Source organism: Poeciliopsis prolifica, unplaced genomic scaffold, assembly GCF_027474105.1.
Source record: "Poeciliopsis prolifica strain line A6 unplaced genomic scaffold, Auburn_PproV2 SCAFFOLD031, whole genome shotgun sequence".
Taxonomy (NCBI): Eukaryota; Metazoa; Chordata; class Actinopteri; order Cyprinodontiformes; family Poeciliidae; genus Poeciliopsis; species Poeciliopsis prolifica.
Window position 1 is genome coordinate 5135715 of NW_026562406.1, and position 19120 is coordinate 5154834.

At 40.6% G+C, this 19120-nt stretch overlaps 1 protein-coding gene across 3 annotated transcripts in view; it reads right to left on the reverse strand.

The window, feature by feature from the left end:
* Positions 1–438: 438 nt before the first annotated feature.
* The window catches only part of mvb12bb (multivesicular body subunit 12Bb), a 43364-nt gene continuing 24682 nt past the window's right edge, over positions 439–19120 (reverse strand). For 2 of the 3 annotated variants that reach the window (XM_055050601.1, XM_055050600.1), the window contains exons 8-10: positions 6758–6813; positions 6292–6351; positions 439–1244 (exon numbers count right to left, since the gene is read on the reverse strand). In XM_055050601.1, the coding sequence (XP_054906576.1) occupies positions 1203–1244; positions 6292–6351; positions 6758–6813 (158 nt within the window). In that variant the 3' untranslated portion in view covers positions 439–1202. Of the gene's footprint in view, positions 6352–6757; positions 6814–19120 lie in introns of all 3 variants that reach the window. The other variant, XM_055050603.1, reaches the window with a different exon arrangement.

A 19120-nucleotide genomic window follows, 5' to 3' on the forward strand; every position in this document is an offset into this window, starting at 1 on the left:
GGGAGGCTGTCGAAGCCTGTCACGTTCTCGAGGGCTTCGCTGACACGAGTGTCACCTTCGCGAAGGAGCGTGAAAGCTGTTCCCTCTGCAGAGAATTCCTCAGTCGCTCTGATTTTAGCAGCAGAGCACAGCAACAAACCAAACGCTCACAGAGGGCTGTCATCTGCCGCCTGCATCATTAAACACCTGTGAATATCAAAAGCCATTAGGAATTTTGGTCAGAAAAAATAAATAGATAAATAAAATCACACAGTTGGCAAAAGCTATAAGTTCACAAACTTAGCAGAATGAGTCTAATTACCAGCCAGGATGTTAGTCTGTGTATGAACGTCTGACAATAATTACACCTGATTAATTTGCACAGAAGTGTACTCAATTGAAGATGAAACAAGAGCAGCAATAAAATAGTCATGCTTTGTTATTAAAATTCAGCTTTATTACAACGTTTTTTTTCCATATTTAAAAACAAAAAACAAAACATCAACAACAACAAAAAAAACTTTCTAAGCCATTGTGAATTTTTCACAGGAAAATTGTGCAAAATATTCCTGTGCAAATTAATTGCCAGAATGATTCAGGTCAATGAAGTCCAAGTTCTAGTATTTCCTCAGGATATGCAGCAAACTGGATGAATATTCTCCACCACTAAAACTTACTATAGTGGTGCTTTTAAAAGAGCTGAGTCAGTAAAGGAGCCACTGTTGACGTGTGTGTGGGTGTCTGGGGTAAACGCTCCACGTCTCAAGGCTCCGCTCATTCGTGCCGTGTGCTGCTCATGATCAACTTCCTGACAGAAAGATGCATCTTCTGGCAAATGAGCATCAGATGGACCTGTTTGTGCGTTCTCCTTCATCCTCCCGAAGCGTCTGCAACGATGTGCAACCCTGATGAGCGAAACGTGAGTCACAGCTAACGTAGATTCAACAAATATTCCATTTGGGAATGTGAATTAGTTCTATTTTTGGCACATACGAAAGTTTTGATCTCATCCTGTGCTGCTATTTGAGAAACCCAGATTAAAAGAAAAAAAAAAAACGAACTATCAAAAAGTTTGCGAGAGTTATCTTGGAAAAATGCATAGAAATTAAATAAATTAAATAAAATGAAAAATAAGCCAACATTCCTGTTTAACTCATAAATGATCCTTCTTATCCATTTAACTGTTCTTGTTGCGATTCTCGGAGGGAGAGCCGGGCGAGGGGTTAAGGAACAATACTCAGTTCTGTGCCGAAGTTGTAGTGGAACTGCAACAAGAAGAAAAAGATGGATTTACAATCTGAGAAGTGAAAATTGAGCCAAAAACAGAACAAAAATAGCACTGAGGTGTGTTGAGCATCGACACAAAGAAACACAATTAATTACACATTTTTGTCCCAGTTTAACTGGATTGTGACTAAAGCCATTCTGCTTCTGATTAAAAATGACTAATCTAATCGGGTCCACCATCCAAACAGAAGCTTAAAGCACACAGCAGCAGACAAAGAGAGAAAGAATTTATGGAGAATGTAAAGAAATACTGCCCCCTTGTGGTGGAACATCAACAAGACAGTCAATATTAGAAGTTGGCATCAATTCATTTGTTTTGGGGTTTTAAAAAAATGTTTTTCGTTATTGCTGTTTGCATCTTTTTTTTTAATTTTATTTGTTTGATATGTTGCTCAACGATGTCCTGGGATTTCATTTAAATACTTTTTGACACAAATTGAATAGAAAAGTTAAAACACTTGAGTTCTGGGAAAGAGTCAAAGCCAAGGAATGAGAGAGGTTTCTCGCCAGAAAACAGCAGTAAAAAGCAAGACGCAAAAAAAAAATGTGATTGATTTTAACGTTAAAATGCAAACCATTAAATATAAGCAGAAGTAGATTTTTTGTTGAGAAATAATGTAATTTATTTATTTATTTTGGTTTGCTATTCTATTTTTCACATTTAAATTAATAACAGCCAAAAAAACTTCACACTTCAGTCTTGTCGTTGTCATTTAAAAAAAAAAATCCTCATCAGAAATCATTTTGTATATTATACTTGTCTTACATGTTCGGTTTTTGAAGTAGCGTCTCTTGGCTATTTTGCGTTTTATTATTTATATTTTTATATTTATTATTTTAATGAAAAATAATCTAAATTTATCCTCAAGTGTTTGGGACCAGAACAATTACATATGTTTCAATTTTGTGTTTCTATCAAAATATGCAGCTGCCAAATTATGTTTGGAAAGAGTTAAAATGATTCATTATTTTTGCATAAAGTTCAATCATCAGTCTAATTCTTCTCAGTCTTCTATTTCTCACAAAACATCAAATCACCAAAATGACTGAGTTAAACCATAAAGCATGACATTGCAATGGTTACAAAATTTTACAAATTACAAATTTCTGATTACAAAACTTAATCTATTCCACTAGTGTGAAGGACGCGTTCATTATGACATAATTAAAAGCTTCCCAGGCAAAAACATTGATTTTTATTTTCATTTTTTTTTAACAATTGGACTGAAAACAGTACTGTTGTGATAGATGATATAAAAATCCATTTCAGAGCGACACAAAAGCAGGAATCGTCCTCTTGTGAATTTAAAGACTGAAGTCCAGCAGTCGCATTACTGCTACGGAGCACTAGGTGATGCTGCGTGATCACTGGAAGAAGTTTTCCACAGTTCAACTCAAAGAAAGCAAGCTCCAATAACTGAAATTTTGAAACTGTGCGCTATCGATGGGGCAGTGAGGGGAACGCGGGAGGGAGAAGGAGGCGACGACCCACCTTCATCTACTTCTTGGTGGTGAAGCTGCGAGTTACCCAAACCTGTCACATATCAGAAGCCTATTATTTGTGAAAGAATTCAGCTCCCTCCACTCACACACAAATCAGTCTCAACATCTGGCACAGTAAATAAATATACCAGTGTGCGTACGCGGGTGTGCGTGGGTGTGTGGCTGCGTGCTCGCGCGCGCGCGTCTTTGTGTGTGTGTATGTGTGTGTGTGGATGATGGATGGAGGAATGGGGTGTTATCAGGGAGAGCATGTATCAATGTCTGCCAGTTTTACACACAGCCTGACAGGACAGTGACACACTCGAACATGGGCGGCAGTCACCCAGACGAGCCGAGCTTCATTTCCTGTCCCTGCTCCACTGCCAAAAATATGTGACATGTTGTCTTCATTAATTCCACCTCTATTTGGAGCTCTCTCCCTCTCACAAACCCCTGTACACTACTGTCCTTCCATTCATTCACACCCAAATACACACGCACGCAGAGAACTCCCCACAAGCACTAAAAAGTGATCATACATAGGTGCTAATGAAAACCCCGTCATGTGTGCACACACACTTCTTTCCACTCTGCTATACTCGCTCTAAAAATCATTAAGCAGCCACCAACAACATTTTTCAGCAGAGCAAACTACATAAAGATGTCACTTTAATTCGCTTACTAATTAACACTTAAAAAGACACAAATTAGATATGCGTGGCTAAAAGCAATTATAATATCCGCAAGTTTTTTGCGAGTCATTTGGGAAATGAAAAGAATGCCTAATTGCTGGAACCAACATCGTCTGAGACATGGCTTAAGTGATGCCTGTTAGGGAATGGTCTTATCTACAACTGTGGCTCTGATTACAACAGTTTACCTCAATTACACGTGCATGTGGAGAATTTGAGAAGGTACATCTCTTTCTTCTCCTTCTGTGTGTGTGTGTGTGTTTATTTTTTATTTTTTTGAAAGATTTTGAGAGGAGAAGGCAATTAGAAGGAGCGCTTTTAGGCTTTGAGAAAGAGGAATAGCGGAGGACAAGTGAGAGTGACCTCTCCTGGACAGTAGAGGAAGAAGATATTTGCAACTGGAAAGCAGCAGTTGCATCTGAGAAAAGAAAACAAAAAAATAATCTTAGAAATTGCACTAAAAGTGCAACAAAGAAAACAAGAGGCGAAGGGTTTGGTCCTCGCAGGTACATCACTGACTCCACTTTCCCCCTGCTTGTGCCGCACATCTCATCGGGCTATAATAATAAGAGGAGAGAAGTAAAAATAACACAATGGTGAGGGATGTTTCCACTTGGAAACTAATTATCAAGCTAAGCTGTGACTTATCCTCATCAGCCTGGCCCCGCCATTAATCTTGTGCTGTCGTCCACTTCACTAAATCCTGTGTGTTACACTATCTCACATTTACTTCATCAGCTCCAGCGCGGCTGTAATTAATGATTTCTCATGCCCTTCCCTTCTCTTCCCCAGCTCAGCTCACCATGTGTCCTCCTGCTAATCACGCTCCCGGAGAAGAAAAGGAGGGTGGAGGAGCTGGAGGAGGAGGAGGTGGAGAGGAAGCAAGAGCGGAGGAAGAAGGAATAAAAGACAAGAATATATAGGATGAGTAGTCAGCCTGTCTCCAGCCTGGACACACACACATGCACATGTAGATGGCGTTAATACCTGCGCCGGCAATGAGCTTCATTCAGATGACCATATGACAAGATGGCGACTCTGTGTGATTTGGATAGTGTGTGACAGAAGACAGAGGCAGAGTGCAGAACAGACACCCGGTTTGATGAGGGAGTGTTTGCTCTGTAACACATCTCAAACCCAACAGCACCTGTTCTTTTACAGTGGTCTGTCACTTCCTGGCAGTTCTGATACCAAGATACCGTGCTAATGAGAGAGAAGGGGGGTTGTCACTCTCTTTAGAGCACACACCCGCGCACGCACGCACAGACACACACCGAAACGCACAAAGACATGCGCACTCTTTCTGTCTCTCGCTTTCACAAACACTTGAGCTGTAAAGGGAAAGAGCTGCGCACAGATGATTTCCTTCCTACAGATGCCTGTAGGCTACAGTGTTTCATCAGAAATGGGGAGAACTTTTGTAGTTCTTTTCTATTTGCTCTTCGGCACAATGTCACTTTCTTCTCGACGGTGGGGCTGACTGAAAGATTAAAAAGTTTAACATGCCAAATCTGAAACTAAAAGCTCTTCAAAAAGGTGAGCTTGGGATTTTAAAGCCAGGTGGTGTTGAAATATCGTAAGCACCTGTTATCTTAACTGCACTAAATAACTTTCTTGGTGTCTTAGCCTATTCCTCTTGCTGACGCTAACAGCTAAACTTCAGTCGCTTTGGGTGATTATTTACGGAAAAGGCAACGATTATTTACACAAGTATTCAAAGTTGAAGTCAGTGTGTCACCAATAATCTTCCTGCATAAAACACACACACACACAAAAAAAACTTGATGACTGACTAAACCAGAGATGGGCCACATTTAGATGGAGAAAATATAAATGACTGTTAATAACCTGATCATTTTACAATGATTATGTCCCCTCTACTATGAAAAGTTTTGTATTTCGAAGGACTGTTGTTGTTTGGTTAGCTGAAATAGCACCCTTGTGTGCGATGGTATCGCCTCATGCTAAATCGAGAGCGAATAGCAAAATGAATAAACAGACTTTCAAAAGAGGCTTCAAATTACTGAATATCATTATCACCTTATCTGTGTGCACAAGACTGTTGGGAGTGTAATATTTATAGGTTGTCATTTCCAGCTGCCATGAATAAACGCTTTCCATGCTATTGATATATTTAGCATCTTAGTGCAGTATATGTCCACATCCCACACTTATGATGGGGTCCAAGATGCTAAAGATCAAAGAAACTGTTTGGATGTAATAAGGTCACAATCCAAATTTCAATCGTTGTGCAGATCTACTCTAATTTCTCTATTGAAATCAAAGGTAAGATGGCGAGAAAGCTGATGGATTATTGATTGAAATAATATTGAAATTGTTTTCCATTTACGATAAAGTATTTATTGTTCTGTATCATCCAGACAAAAAAAAAAATCATATTTAGAATTCAGCAAATATTATTTTGCCCATCCGGTATACTAGACAAGTCAAAGGTGGTAGAAGTTTTCCTCGGTATCGATCCAGTCCTCCTGGATCAACTAAAAATGACTTAAACTATAAGAAGAGGTCCAGAGAATTATTACCATCTTGTAACATTTTAAGAGAAACAAGTTTTTAACAACCCAAACTACAGCGCTGTGTCAGATGCATGATTGAGTTGTTGGAGGCAAGAATAAGGGGATAAAAGTCAACAGTTCTTGGAACAGGAGGCAACACTTTTAGGAGAGAAAGGCTGCCTAGCATGGCCATGCTTTTATTCAATTGGGGCTTAGTGGAGCCAACAGGGCCTCACTGTCTCAGACACTTAATTACAACCCAAGACCGTTTGCTTTGCATTCTGGGCCAGCGGCGGCAGCGGCGGCGGCAGTCGAGCGTTGCAGCCTCTACTCACTTCCTCCTCGATCTCTGCCAGGGATTTGATCGTAATGCCCATTAAATTGACTTGCTGCATCTGAAATCAAAAGCAGGGGGGAGGAGGAAAGAGAGGAAGGAGGAAGGAAAAAAAAAAACAGAAGAAACATGGCGGTTAGGCTCAAGGCTAAGTAAGCATGCTTAAAAACTTTAATCCTTTCCAGCTCCGTGTCAATACAAACGGGGCTGCAGTGACAACCTCTGCCAGCCAGCCAAATGGACTGCATTGAGTCAGCCCTGCCTGACTGCACACATTCATCTCTCAGTGTGGAAGAAAGTAAAGGAAAGGAAAGGAAAGGTAGATGAAGGAAGGAAATGGGAGCTACTGCTCATCTGAAGAGATGCACTGGAAAATGACTCATTTTCACTCTCGTGTTGCCTTTATGGTCAGAAAATAATCATGCATTTGTCATCTGATTCGGAACATTTTTTTATTTTTTATTTACCTGTTGAGGTTTTGCATGAAACTTCTCCGACACCATAAATGGCACATCATCGAGAGCTGCAGAGAGGAGAAAGAAAGAGAAACAAAGTTGAACTTTAAACCAACAGAACATTTTAATCTTTAGCCTTAAATGCAACTACTTTCTGAAGTCTAAACGCAGGATTACAAAACAGCAAAGCTATCACCATCCCCAGCCGCCCCAGCGCCTCCCCGCCTTCCGTCTACAGAGAGAAGATGAAAGGCTCTTTTTTTTATTCACTGTGTATGAGCACCTCCACTCTCTCCTTCAGCCCAGCCCTTGTCCCAGCCCTCTTCCAGTTTAATTACTCTTGATTATTCCTGATTCTGTCTTGTCTGAGAGATGTTCACCTCTGAAACAAAGACGCGCTCGCTCTGTAGGCACAGAAAAGCGTATAGAGGGGAGACAAAACACTCATGAGATATCAAATTTGCATGAAAATAAGCCGTACTGTTCAGCCAGCAAAAAAAAAGTGGATTGAAATGAGGACTTGCCAGGAGCGTGGTGGTATAATTAGCATTTGACCAAACAAACGAGCTTCAACAGAGCTATAATTAAGCAGGCCTGTAATTAAGTGTATGCCCTTTATCATAATGATCGTGGTTAAAATGGTGTGATGGCTGCCAGTTGATTATTAATGGTGTAACCCCGTCCTGCATGCATCCTGCACTGGAATCAAGGTGTCACGACTGTCAGGCTAGAGAGCAGCCCTTTGTTTATAAAATACATTAGGGCCCAAATTAACACGGGGTGACAGGAGACACAAAGCCTTTCGCTTCTACGCTGAAGGGGGAAACTGCAGCTGCTCGGCTTCTTTGTAAAACTCCCAATACTGGAGTGATAAAACTTGCCGGCGCTGGCTCCCGACCACAGCTCCAAATATCAAGAGGCCGAGCTTCAAACTGCTTCTCTTTAACCCACAGTCAGGTCACGGCGCTGGCCCGCGAAAAGGAACTCATAAATGTAAGCCACGGTTGTGAGTCACCGTCTGGGAGCTGGCGATCGTGTCGGCCTTTTCTGTTCAGAGCAATATTGAAAAGTTCTGACATGATAAAAACTTTCCTCACGTTGACGCTTTCTGTGACTCGGTTATTATAGGGATGCAAGGTTTGGCACTCAGAGACAAGAGTAATACAATGTGATCTTTGTGATCAAAGTGTGGCTATGGCCTCGCAGGCAAAGGAGGAAAGCTTTTTCACTTTTCTTGGCTCTTTTTTTTTTTTTTTTTGCTCACTACCTCATTCCGTTCTTAAAGAGTGAACTCTTTAAGAAGTTCGCTAAACGCTAACATGAGCGAGCTTTGATGCACATAATTACTAAAATAAGAGGTTAAATATTTCCTTAGTTAATATTTGAATGTTAAGACTTTGATATAATAAGAAATCATCTGTTGACCAAAGGGAAAACTGACCCATGGCTGACTTTGGTATTTGGAAGTTGAATGCATTAGGACAAGTATTTCAATGAAGTGTGTTTGTTGAGCACCTTTCACAGATAAAACAATCATAAATTCATATCCAGAAAATAAATAAAATATCATTCTTCTGATTATTTTTATCTTCTGTGTGTTTTGTAACATGCTGGATATGGAAATGTTGTGAGCTTGACAAATTCTGTAACAGAATTTATTTAAAAAAAATAAGAAAACTGACATTCAAAGTTCCTAATACCAACTTTGCTAACTATGCTCTTTGCTAATAAAAGATGTCACAAACTGCTTCAAAATGGTAACTCCAAATAATATGATTTTGCTTTGAGTGAATACAAGATTGCTTCTTGCAGTGACTCCTCTGTAACACACACAGTGAAACATCGCCTCTGCTTTTGACATAAATAACAATATAAAAGGACAGAAAGACATTTTTTTTCAAGAGAAATCAATGCTGGCCATTTGACGCCTTCCTAAAACCGGCCACCGAAAATTGGCTGCAAATCTATGATTGATGCATTGCTATTAATCTTTGTGGCATCATTAATATTATGCGCGTGAATTCATGACTATCATTACATATACAACATATCATCAAAATAATACAACCTGGAAGGTGGTGCTACAGATAGACTCAGTGCCTAAGTCCAGCCCAAAGCATGAGTGATGAAAAACATGTCAAAATACAGGACAGATACTTATCTCACAACATTAGCTTTTAATGTGCGCCTATTCAGAGCTTGAAGCCATGCATGGCAGCTGTTCGAACCTTGAAAACACAAGTGAACGCCACTTTGTTGCTGCCAGGACCAACGCCAGGGCAGAGGTAGGCAGGGAGAATGCATTTAAATCAATAACTGGCAATGGGAAGCAGAGATTGTGCTTGCTGATGGATCTGCACAGCACGGACAGATGGATGCGGAGAGCCGAAGGCCAGAGAGTTTCTTTATTGCTCAAGGATTACATTTAAAACCAGATCTTACTTTGTATTCCTCCGCCATCTATACTACAGAGCATATCTTACATTCAGACAAATGGAGAGGCGCAGCAGATGACTTGGCGGTAAGGGATGGATGGTGTACTATGGAGCAATCCGAGGGTGCAAAGGGCAAAAATAATGTAAATCCAATCTTCTGAGTAGAAATCCCAGCATGAAGCATGTACCACTCGCCCAAGTGGCCACGCTACACTCCATTACCTCATAAGCGTATTGCAGTGCAGGGAAACTGGGTACTTGTTTGGCATTTGGAGTCAATCGGAAAACATCTGGCAGGACTTTTGGTAGAGTGGCTGTGATGATGGTAGTGATGATGATGGCTGTGAGCGCGGCGGTGGTGTTAAGTAAGGAGGACCCTGTGGCTTGAGTGATTGTAGTGTAAAGAACGAAGTCAGCACAGGCCCCGTGTGGATCATTGCCTTATTAATGGCTCCGTCAGGTGCAATGAGCAATGGCTGCATTGTCATCTCCAGCCCCTGGGCACAGATGAATGGCTGTTTCAGGGCGGGAAGGGCTCCCTCGTACGCTGGGCTGAGCACTAATCCCTCACTCTTCCATTGTTGGATGCACTGTCACCCAGGACCTCAGCAACACCATACATCGCATTCCCACACCTCCGACATACGCCGCCGCCACCGCGCACGCCACGAGCGCTCGCACACAAACACACAAGCCGCAGCGCTGACTGATGGGAAAATATGCGTGGCTGATCGAGCATACCCCATATTACCTGAGCCACCACTCAGGAGTAGCACTTCAGGAATGTTGATGAACTTTTATTTTACACTTCACTAATCCGGCAGAACTGCATTGATCTCCGTCTGGTGTGATTACACGGGCAAATCTGTCTAAGCCCCTGAATTAAGCGAGGAACGACGTGTGAGCGCAAATTAACCTCCTCTCCTGTGCGGTTCTATTGTTCGGCAGCACAGAAATAATAGAGAAACGGCTCCAAAATAGCTAGGAAGCCTCATCCGGAAGCTGCTGCATTTCATATTCCAAACACCTGAATAATCCCTTCCCTCTGCATGCAGCGAGGCTAGGCATTGCAATCCCTTCGGTGTCGATGTGACGTTCAATTTGAGCCTTATTCTTCATGCAGACCACAGAAATGCTATTCTAGTTGCAGACCCGGCTCTCTGTCACCACTGCAGATAATGGTGAGTAGATGAACAGAGAGCTGGAGGAGGAGGACCCCTATGCCCACTCACAGCCCTTAGCCCCGCTCTGACATGAGAAATGGTGCCCAGGCCTGACAGCATCTCGGAGACATATTGTAGTTTATTTTGTCGCCCGGGCATGCCATCTGTGCCATTCCAATAGAGGGTGTGTGTTCAGGCGGCTGCAAGGGAGAGGGCGCGAGGCTCTGGGTCCCTCAGTAGCTCTGCAGCCGCGGCAGGTCATTAGTCAAATTGCCTAATGAGAGAGAATACAAATGGCCCCCTACCCTGACAGGAGGAATTTTGGAGGTGTCAGAGCTCCTGACCCGTGCTATGAGAACAGATGATAGCGAGTTGCTATTTTCAGATTCTTTTAATGACTATGGCTCTGTGAAACTCATTCCTTTTCTTTTATCTTTCCCCTACTTTTTATAAACCCGAAGACAGATGAGTAAAAAAAAGGGAAGAAAAAAGATTTGCAAAAGCGGAAGTGTAAATTTTGAATAATTTAAATGTTTACTGAGAAGTGAATTACCATTCTAAAATGCACAAAACACTGATACTGAACAGATTACGTGTGAAAATGGTGCTGAATCTATTTTTATTTGTCTCCTCTGGATGTGTGCGGCTTGTTTCCTCAGCCTCACCGCAGTGGGAGTGGAGCAACCTTCCTGACAGCAGCTGGGTTTATGTTAAAATATTTACTTTATTTTATGTGGATGTGCAAAAAAATTTTTTTAAAAAAGTAAACAAGTGGAAAAGGTTTTGCGAACGATGGAGTGAAGGGATCTGTATGTGGTTACAAACCGCTGGATGAGACGGTGGGATGTTTCTGATTTATGAAGAAACAAAGTAAAATGGAAACATGAGGAAATGTGCGAAAAAACCTACATTATTGTAAATAAGTTTACTCTTTGTCCAGTTCACAGAAAATGTTGAAATTGCATGACGGAGGTATTTTATTATCCAAACTTAATGTGGACATATAGTGAAAAGAATTTAATTTATGTTTCTGCAACCACAGACAGATGCAAAAATAAATAAATATATAAAAAAATAAATCTAGGTTAAATGACTCACTCATGTTTACATCTGTTACAAGCAGTGCTAAAAATCCGATGGCGAGATTCAGCCAAAAGACAGCCCCAGCTGTGTGCTGGACAGCTCTCATGCCAAATTGCTTGGAAATAACATTTATCCCCCTTTAACTTTATCTCTTTTTTTCCCCACTTTACGGCCAAAATCTCCAGTATTTTTTATTCAGCGTTTATTTATTTGAACTAGGAGAGAAGCAACACATGGCTTTACATAAATAAAGTATGGTACGCTTTTGGAAGTTACTCTGAAATACTTAAATAAAAAATCCAAATCCTTTCAAGAATCACCTCATTTAGAGCCGCTGAATCCACTAATGCATAATTTGATCTCAGTTTAACTGCAGATGTTCTGAGACGTTTGCTAGAGTTGACAGCATCATGGAGACTAACACAGCGGACGGGTCTGGAGGCAGCTTGTTGAGAAGTTTAAAACACAGACGGGCTATATTTCTGTTTTAAACACACATATCCATCATTTCAAAATGAAAATAGCAAAGTACAATGGCAAGCCTATGAGGATACTGATGTCTTCTGAAACTGACAACCCAGTCGAGCAGAGGATTAATAATGGAGGAGCGTCATGGTAAATCTGAAGGAGCTGTACACCATAAACCTGACTTTAAAACACAGCCATAAGGAAATAACAAATGGAAATGCTAAATTAAAGCCCAGTCACCCTGAAAACATCATCCCAATAGAGAAAAAAATGATGGCAGCATGATGCTGAGGGATGGCTTTTCCTTAGCAGATACAAGGGAGCCGGTCAGAGTTGGTGGGAAGTCGGACACAGCAAAATAAGCGACAGATTATGTGCTTCGGTTTCAGTTTCTGGCAGGACAACAACCTGACAAACAACTTGAAGAGTCATTCCCAGATTCAATCTGATTGCAAATCGTAACATGAACAAAATTTTAGTTATGTCAGCAAAACCTGAAGATATGCGACAGAATTATAATTAAAACTTTTGAGGTTTGAATGAGTTTTGGTTTGATGAGAGTGAATAAAAAATGATATATTTGAAAATATAATTGAAGGTAATCATCAGCTCTTTGAAGTAACCTATTTGATGATGGGTGCGTTAATTTTCAGATCAGTATTTAAGTCATTTTATTGTTATCATCTGTTTTATCGTGGTAAATTCTAAACAACACGGTAATAAAATTTTAAGTCAAATTTTTAATTGTATGTATTATTTTCCTTCCGCTTCGCACATTGAGGTTTGTGGTTGTAACGTGATTATTCATAAGGGATATGCATATCTTTACAACCTAACAGAACCTATTCCTGTCCCTGAAAACACAAACCTCTCAGAAGTGACAGGAGAGCCATGTCTGCTAGCTTGCAACTGGGAGCGTTGCTGAAAGGAAACAGTTGACAATCAGACTTTAATCAGCAGCACGGAGTATTTTAAGACGCCGCCATGCCACTGGCGTTGATCCCCAGCTGTGGCTGCTGGTAAATGTGCAGCAGAATGTGTGCATAAATGCCATCCGCCTCTCTGGACAAGTGTAAAAGCTGGCGGAGGACTGGCAGTAAATTGCATGCGCCGGATGGGACGCAGCAGAAGGCACAATTACACAAATCCCCTCTTAATTAGCGGTTCTGTGGGCAAACTAACCCGTAATGATGGGAGGGATGTGGCGAGCCCCAAGAAATCCTAACAAGAAACACTCAGCAGCTCGGGCGACTGGGTCATATGGTTTCAACTCCCCTGAAGAAGTGACTGACGTGTGATCTGTTTTGATCAGCGGAGCAGCAGGAGACGGCTCCCATGCAGCCCTCGCTCTTCGCAAATGCGAGCCCTCGCAGAGAGACCTGCCCTCTGGACTGTGGGTAAAGCAGCGGGCCCCACGTGGTTGTGGGTGGCGTTATTAAGTTCTCCGTGCTCACAGTACCGGGCAATGTAATGTGGCATCTCACATGGTGAGTAATGAACTGCGCCAGAGCGGAAGCAGGAGGGATGACAGCCAAAGAGGCCTCCTTGGCAGCCACTAACCTGGGCATCCACCAATTTATCATCCCCCAGAACCAATTCACCAATGCTGCACTGCCATTTGTCATTAATTATGCTAATAAGGATACCATTACTCTCCTGACGAAAATGGAGACTGTTTCTGGTGTAATGCGTTTGCCGTTGAATACATATACGTTTGCTTGTTAGCTTTACTGTCAGAATGAGGGGACTTTGAAAAAGAGATATCTTCCATTATTCAAATTAAACTGTTATGCTTTGCACTTTAAAAATGCATGCAGCATTACAGAAGAAGCGGAGACTTCTGCTGCGGCTGCTTTATAATTATGCAGCATTCGGTGCACCACAGCATAAAAATGGCCTCATCTTTGTAAAAACACTGGTGTGTTTGAACTTTTCAAAGCAGACTTTATGGTTCTAAGCAAAGCAGTCTAAGCAGAACTATTTAATATGGCTTCTGGGAGCCCCAGATGCCCTTTTCCAAAACGACTTCATTCCCAGAATCTCATTGTGCTTTCTAAATCACACCACACTTTGTATTAGAAGTCCATTAATTACAAACTTAACAAGTCAGCAGAGCCATTAAAAGATCTTTAAGGCATATTTGACCATAAATCTCCTTAAACTATATTTAATGACTGGCTTTTTTTTTGTGAAATATTTTTTATCAAGTTCTAATTAGATGTGTGATAACAAACCCTGCTGTACATGGGGGCAAATGAGAGAGCCGTGACAGGCCCATCCATTGAGGCCGTCCATGTCTGGACACCGAAACTAATGGAGTACCGCTTCTATCTCAGGGATGGATAGAAAGCAATGAGGGATGAGACTCCACAGTCCAGTCTGGCCGAATGCAAAGTCATTTAAAGTCCCTTATTTGACTGTAATAAAGGTCCAGAAATGCCTCAGGGCTTCAAGGCTCCAGTCAAAAAATCCATTAGGATTTACACAGGATTGATCCTCAAAAACTTAATGGCGCCATCACGTTGGGATTGATCGCGTTTGGCAGCCGAACCTGGATAGACTGGCCTGACATATGAAATGAATAAAAGTCATTATTTTAAGCTGTATTTCAATGCAATTGACTCTCATCACATTTTATTGGATTTCTTTTTTTTCTTTGGTTTTTGAATATGCAACAATAATATCTGGAGTCATTAGACAAACTGTGGGAATAAAAGAGCACATGGCCAGTGAACTAACTCCATTTCCTGTAACAATGAAATCGTGACAAAGTCACTATGCTGTCATGTAGTAACAAAGTCTTATTTCTCACAGCGTATCGGCTTAATAATGCCTGCTTCTAAACTTTCAAACTGTTTGAAAAGCTCTTTCTGTTGCAGCATTTGAAAACCGATTCATCTCTGAGTGTAAAAGTTATGCTTGCTTGAAATATACAAATTTACCTCAAAATTAATCACACCCCTGGCAAATTTAGGATGCAGTCTTTGAGTTTCACCCACGTGTTTTGTTCTCACTGGAAGAAATGTCAATGCTTTGGAGCGGTCGAGTCAGAATAAATATTTTTGAGAGACAATCTATGAAGAGAGTTAAAGATTAGGGTTATGGCAAGGAGGCATTCTGACATTAAAGACGTGGAGCTCATCATCAGATGAGCACAATACCACTGGAAACGTAAAAAAAAAAAAAAAAAGCAAACAAAAAAAACATGTCACCAATAAAAATAAGTGTTGTATGTATTATTTTAATGTCATCAATTATTACTCTATTGACTATTTGTAATGGAATAATATAAAATAACTTATTTTTCTTTTCTCATATGACACCCCTAGGGTTCACGCGGACTTGCAATTTCCAAAAGTCATTGCAAATTTTACACAAATTTTAACATTTTCTGTACTTGCTTTGTTCTGACCAATCACTGCACCTCAACCAAATTTTGACCAATGCCTTTAAGCTCCCTTCTATTTTCACTTCACTTGTTTCTTGACTTATCTGGAGAGCTGGAAAGAGGAAAACATGTGTGACACCAACGGGTAGCATTTGTGTGTTTTTTGTTCTTTCCTTTTATCATTTTAAGTCCATTTTGTAGAATTTGCTAATACTGTCTATACACTTCACGTTAACTTGAATGACCAATATGCAATTATTCATAATTTTATTTATACTAAGGGTGATCGCTTCAAGAAGGTACTTGAAAATGTTATTCACACTTTAAATATGAAATATGATAAAACCGTTTTTATCATATTTAGGTGATTTGAAGCAATTTCAACTTTTTTGGGAGACCATCTGGAGGAAAAAATCATGCTTACATGTTCAGCAGTATCTAACCTTAACTCACTGAAGCTAAACTGCTATGTCATGATGAAAAGAAGCACAAAAAGCTACATCTAATTAGTAGCTGCAGCTTTATTAGAATTAATTTTTTATATATTTATTATATATTTATTAGAATTAGATTATTGTTATTTTTTAAGAGGTTGTTTTAGTATGTGCGCGTGAGTGCATTACGTGTAAATACCGTTCTCTCCCTTGCAACACTCTGCCCCTAGTTTCCCTTTTGCTGACCAGGAAAATTAAGAAGCAGAACGCGGGTTTTAAGAGCATTCCTTTCATGTCTTGATGCAAGCTTTGGCATCGCTTCAAACATCAAGATCAGTTTCATAGAAATCCTTTTCCATCTAAAGTAAAAAGTGTGGCAGTAAATCTGCCCGAGCCTCCCCCGTAACACTTCCATAAATGATTCATTCAGCTCAGTTTAGCTGATGCAAAACAGAATGTTAGCGAGTCGTGGACAGAGCTGGAGCTGCAAAAAAAAAAAAAAAAGGGGGAGACAGAACAAACTGCTTAGTAATTTCATCAATCCCTCACGTGTAAAACTGGGAGAAAGGAGTGAGAAGAGCATGGTATACACTGATAATAAGTTTTATGTCATCATTCAGAGGTTATGTTTTTTAATCTTTCAGCCTAAAGAATTGTGTTAGTCTAAAATATAACCCGAGCCGCGCAGAAGCAGTTGAGATTCATCATGGTTGGAGATAAGAGCTGCCTGATCTCCTCCCTCTGCACAGACTGGCCCAGAACTACACGGGGGAGATAAGATGGAACTTTTGTTTGAAACCTGATGAGAAGCCTCTTAATGAAAGTGCTGCGCCAAAAATAATCTTTTTTCTTCATGTTAGTCAATCAAGAAATCGTGTAGTTAGGGGTGGGGGAGAAAAGAAAGAAAAAAAAAACACAGAGGAGAAAGAAAGTAATTTTGCATAATCAGTGAGCACCATCTGGAACAATTAACCAAATTCCACAGAACTCAGAGGATCAGTCATATTGGCTTATTAAAGATCCAGAATTATACAAGTAATAAATCCTTGGAAAAACGAAGCGTACCCCTGCCTGTCACGACTATTTTAACTTCAAATACAGTGGAATACTTGATAAGGCTGAAAAGAGGAGATTAATATATGCAAATTATGTGGAGCATTTAAAAGCCCCCCAACAACTGTCTCTGGGTTTTTTTCCCTGTCTCTTATTACAGGGCTTTATGTTTTATTCATACACCAACTCACCTGTCATTTCATAAGCTATAATATTATGAGGGTATTATTAAACAGTATAAAGTGGAACTTTAATTGGAAAGCTCCATTGCATTTTCCAATTATTTGGAGCAAATTAAAAGCAGATGCACATAGTTTAATAAGAATTCTAATATTGTTTCCTGAAAATCAAAAATCACTGTCATCCTGCCAAGATATTTTGCAAACCCCAGTTAATTTTGAGCCTCCATATATTTTTTTTTCCCTCTCTGAAGGATGGTCTGTCTAGTGTCTGTTAATTGAAGTTCCTCTAATGGATAGGGAAATAATTGCTCTCCATATTATGTTAGATCAGGGCCAATGTCAGTGTTTATTTTTGATTAACGCTATAGATATGCAAATGCATTACTTTATATTAGATTTAACTTTTCATCAGGTGGATGACTGCCGAATGCTATACATTGCTGAGCTGGTAATAAACACAGCCTGCAATCCAACATGCAGGCTGCACGTTGGATTAATGTGGAAGGAAGTTTAATGTGGAAGTTTTCAACTAATGCATTTGCATTCTTTTAACTCAAAGACAGACTTTTTTTAATGCACAAACAATCTCTTTCAAAATATCAAGATTTACTGTCAAAGCATAAATAATAGACCTAATTGGCTGAGGGAGTTGGCATGGATCAAAGCAATGCCGGTGAAGGAAAGCAAAAAGGTTGAGAGAGGAGGGGCGGGGAATGGGGGAGGCTGAGTGCTGCTATGAACACTTGATAACTTTTCAAATGAGCCTGAACTGTCAAGTGATGGAGGGCTTCAAAATAAATGTGAATTAGTTTTTAATATTCGGGTAATAAATGTCAAAGCTTCTGCACATCACATGTGAACATGATGTGACTGCAGAAGACAGATTTCCCAGACACGTTACCTCTCCTCTCAACTCGTCTTTTCTTTCTTTCTTTTTTTTTAACCCTTTCTTTGTGTGTGTGTGTGTGTGTGTGTTGTTCTGTTTTTTTTTTGTTTTGTTTTGTTGGAAAGTGACGGAGGGTTTAATCAAGAAAGCAGGCAATTCATCAATCCTAAAGAAGGCGCCTGTACAACCCTGACAGAGCGCACATGGTTTTAGACCAACTCAAACCTGGCCAGCTGTCAGCCCACACACACACACACGCATGCACACACACACACTCACCAGCTCTATTGGGCTAACAATTATCACAAACAGGCTGTCGGCTACGACCTCACACTTGGTCTGCAGGCTATCACGTTGTTAATGAAGGAAAGTTGTGTTTTTCACATTCCCAGTGATGCTGATGAGAACAGTCTGACAAAAAAAGAAAAAAAAGAAACGCAAGAAGTGTTCTCATTGTGGTGCTTATTGCATTTTATTTAAACCTCTCCTTTCACGAGTGGGAGAAGGCAGGAGTGTGTGCACCTGCAGAGGACAGGACAGGTTCTCTGCAGATAAATGATAAGTGCTGGCAGTGCAGTGTGGAGTATGTGTATCCTCCTCATTGTCACTCAATCCCCGTCCCAGTGGATGGATCCCACACCAAAAGCCACAAAATGTTCAGGAGTGTGACAATGTACTGTGTGCCAGGGCTTTACTTGCAAAACTAAATGATGTCATGTAGAAACTCTTTTCTTCCTTTTAGAAAGAAACTGCTTTTTCTCTCTTTTTAGGTTAATTTAGGAATAAATCCTGAATAAAAGGTGTATCATATGAAATATATTTGATTGTGGTAGCTGCTTAAAAACAGACTTGTGTTAATCAGGAGGGTTGCAGCATTGCCATTGCAAGCGTGCAGCTCTGCTGGAGCAGCAGGAGGCATCCTCACCACATGGTGTCTCTCTCCAGCTAGATAAAAAAAAAAAAAACAGCCTGCCACATTCACCCGCCACAGCTCACACACACTTAAAGCCTCCAGTGTCTCAGCCCACTCTGGTTTTGTGGTGCCGAGGCTGTCAGAGCAAAGCGCTGTTTTCGACCAAATTTACCTTTTTATTTTGTTTGAGTTTTAGTCGTGGGGCATATTGTAGTTGTTAGGACTGGAATTTCTCCCCGACGAAGACAAAAGAAGCATCCAGTGCACAAGAGGTACATGTGCAAGTTGTGATGGATCATCTTTGACAGCTGTTAATGCCGAGCTCCTCTGGGAAGTCACGTTCACAGAGATAAGCAAAGCTCTGTACGTT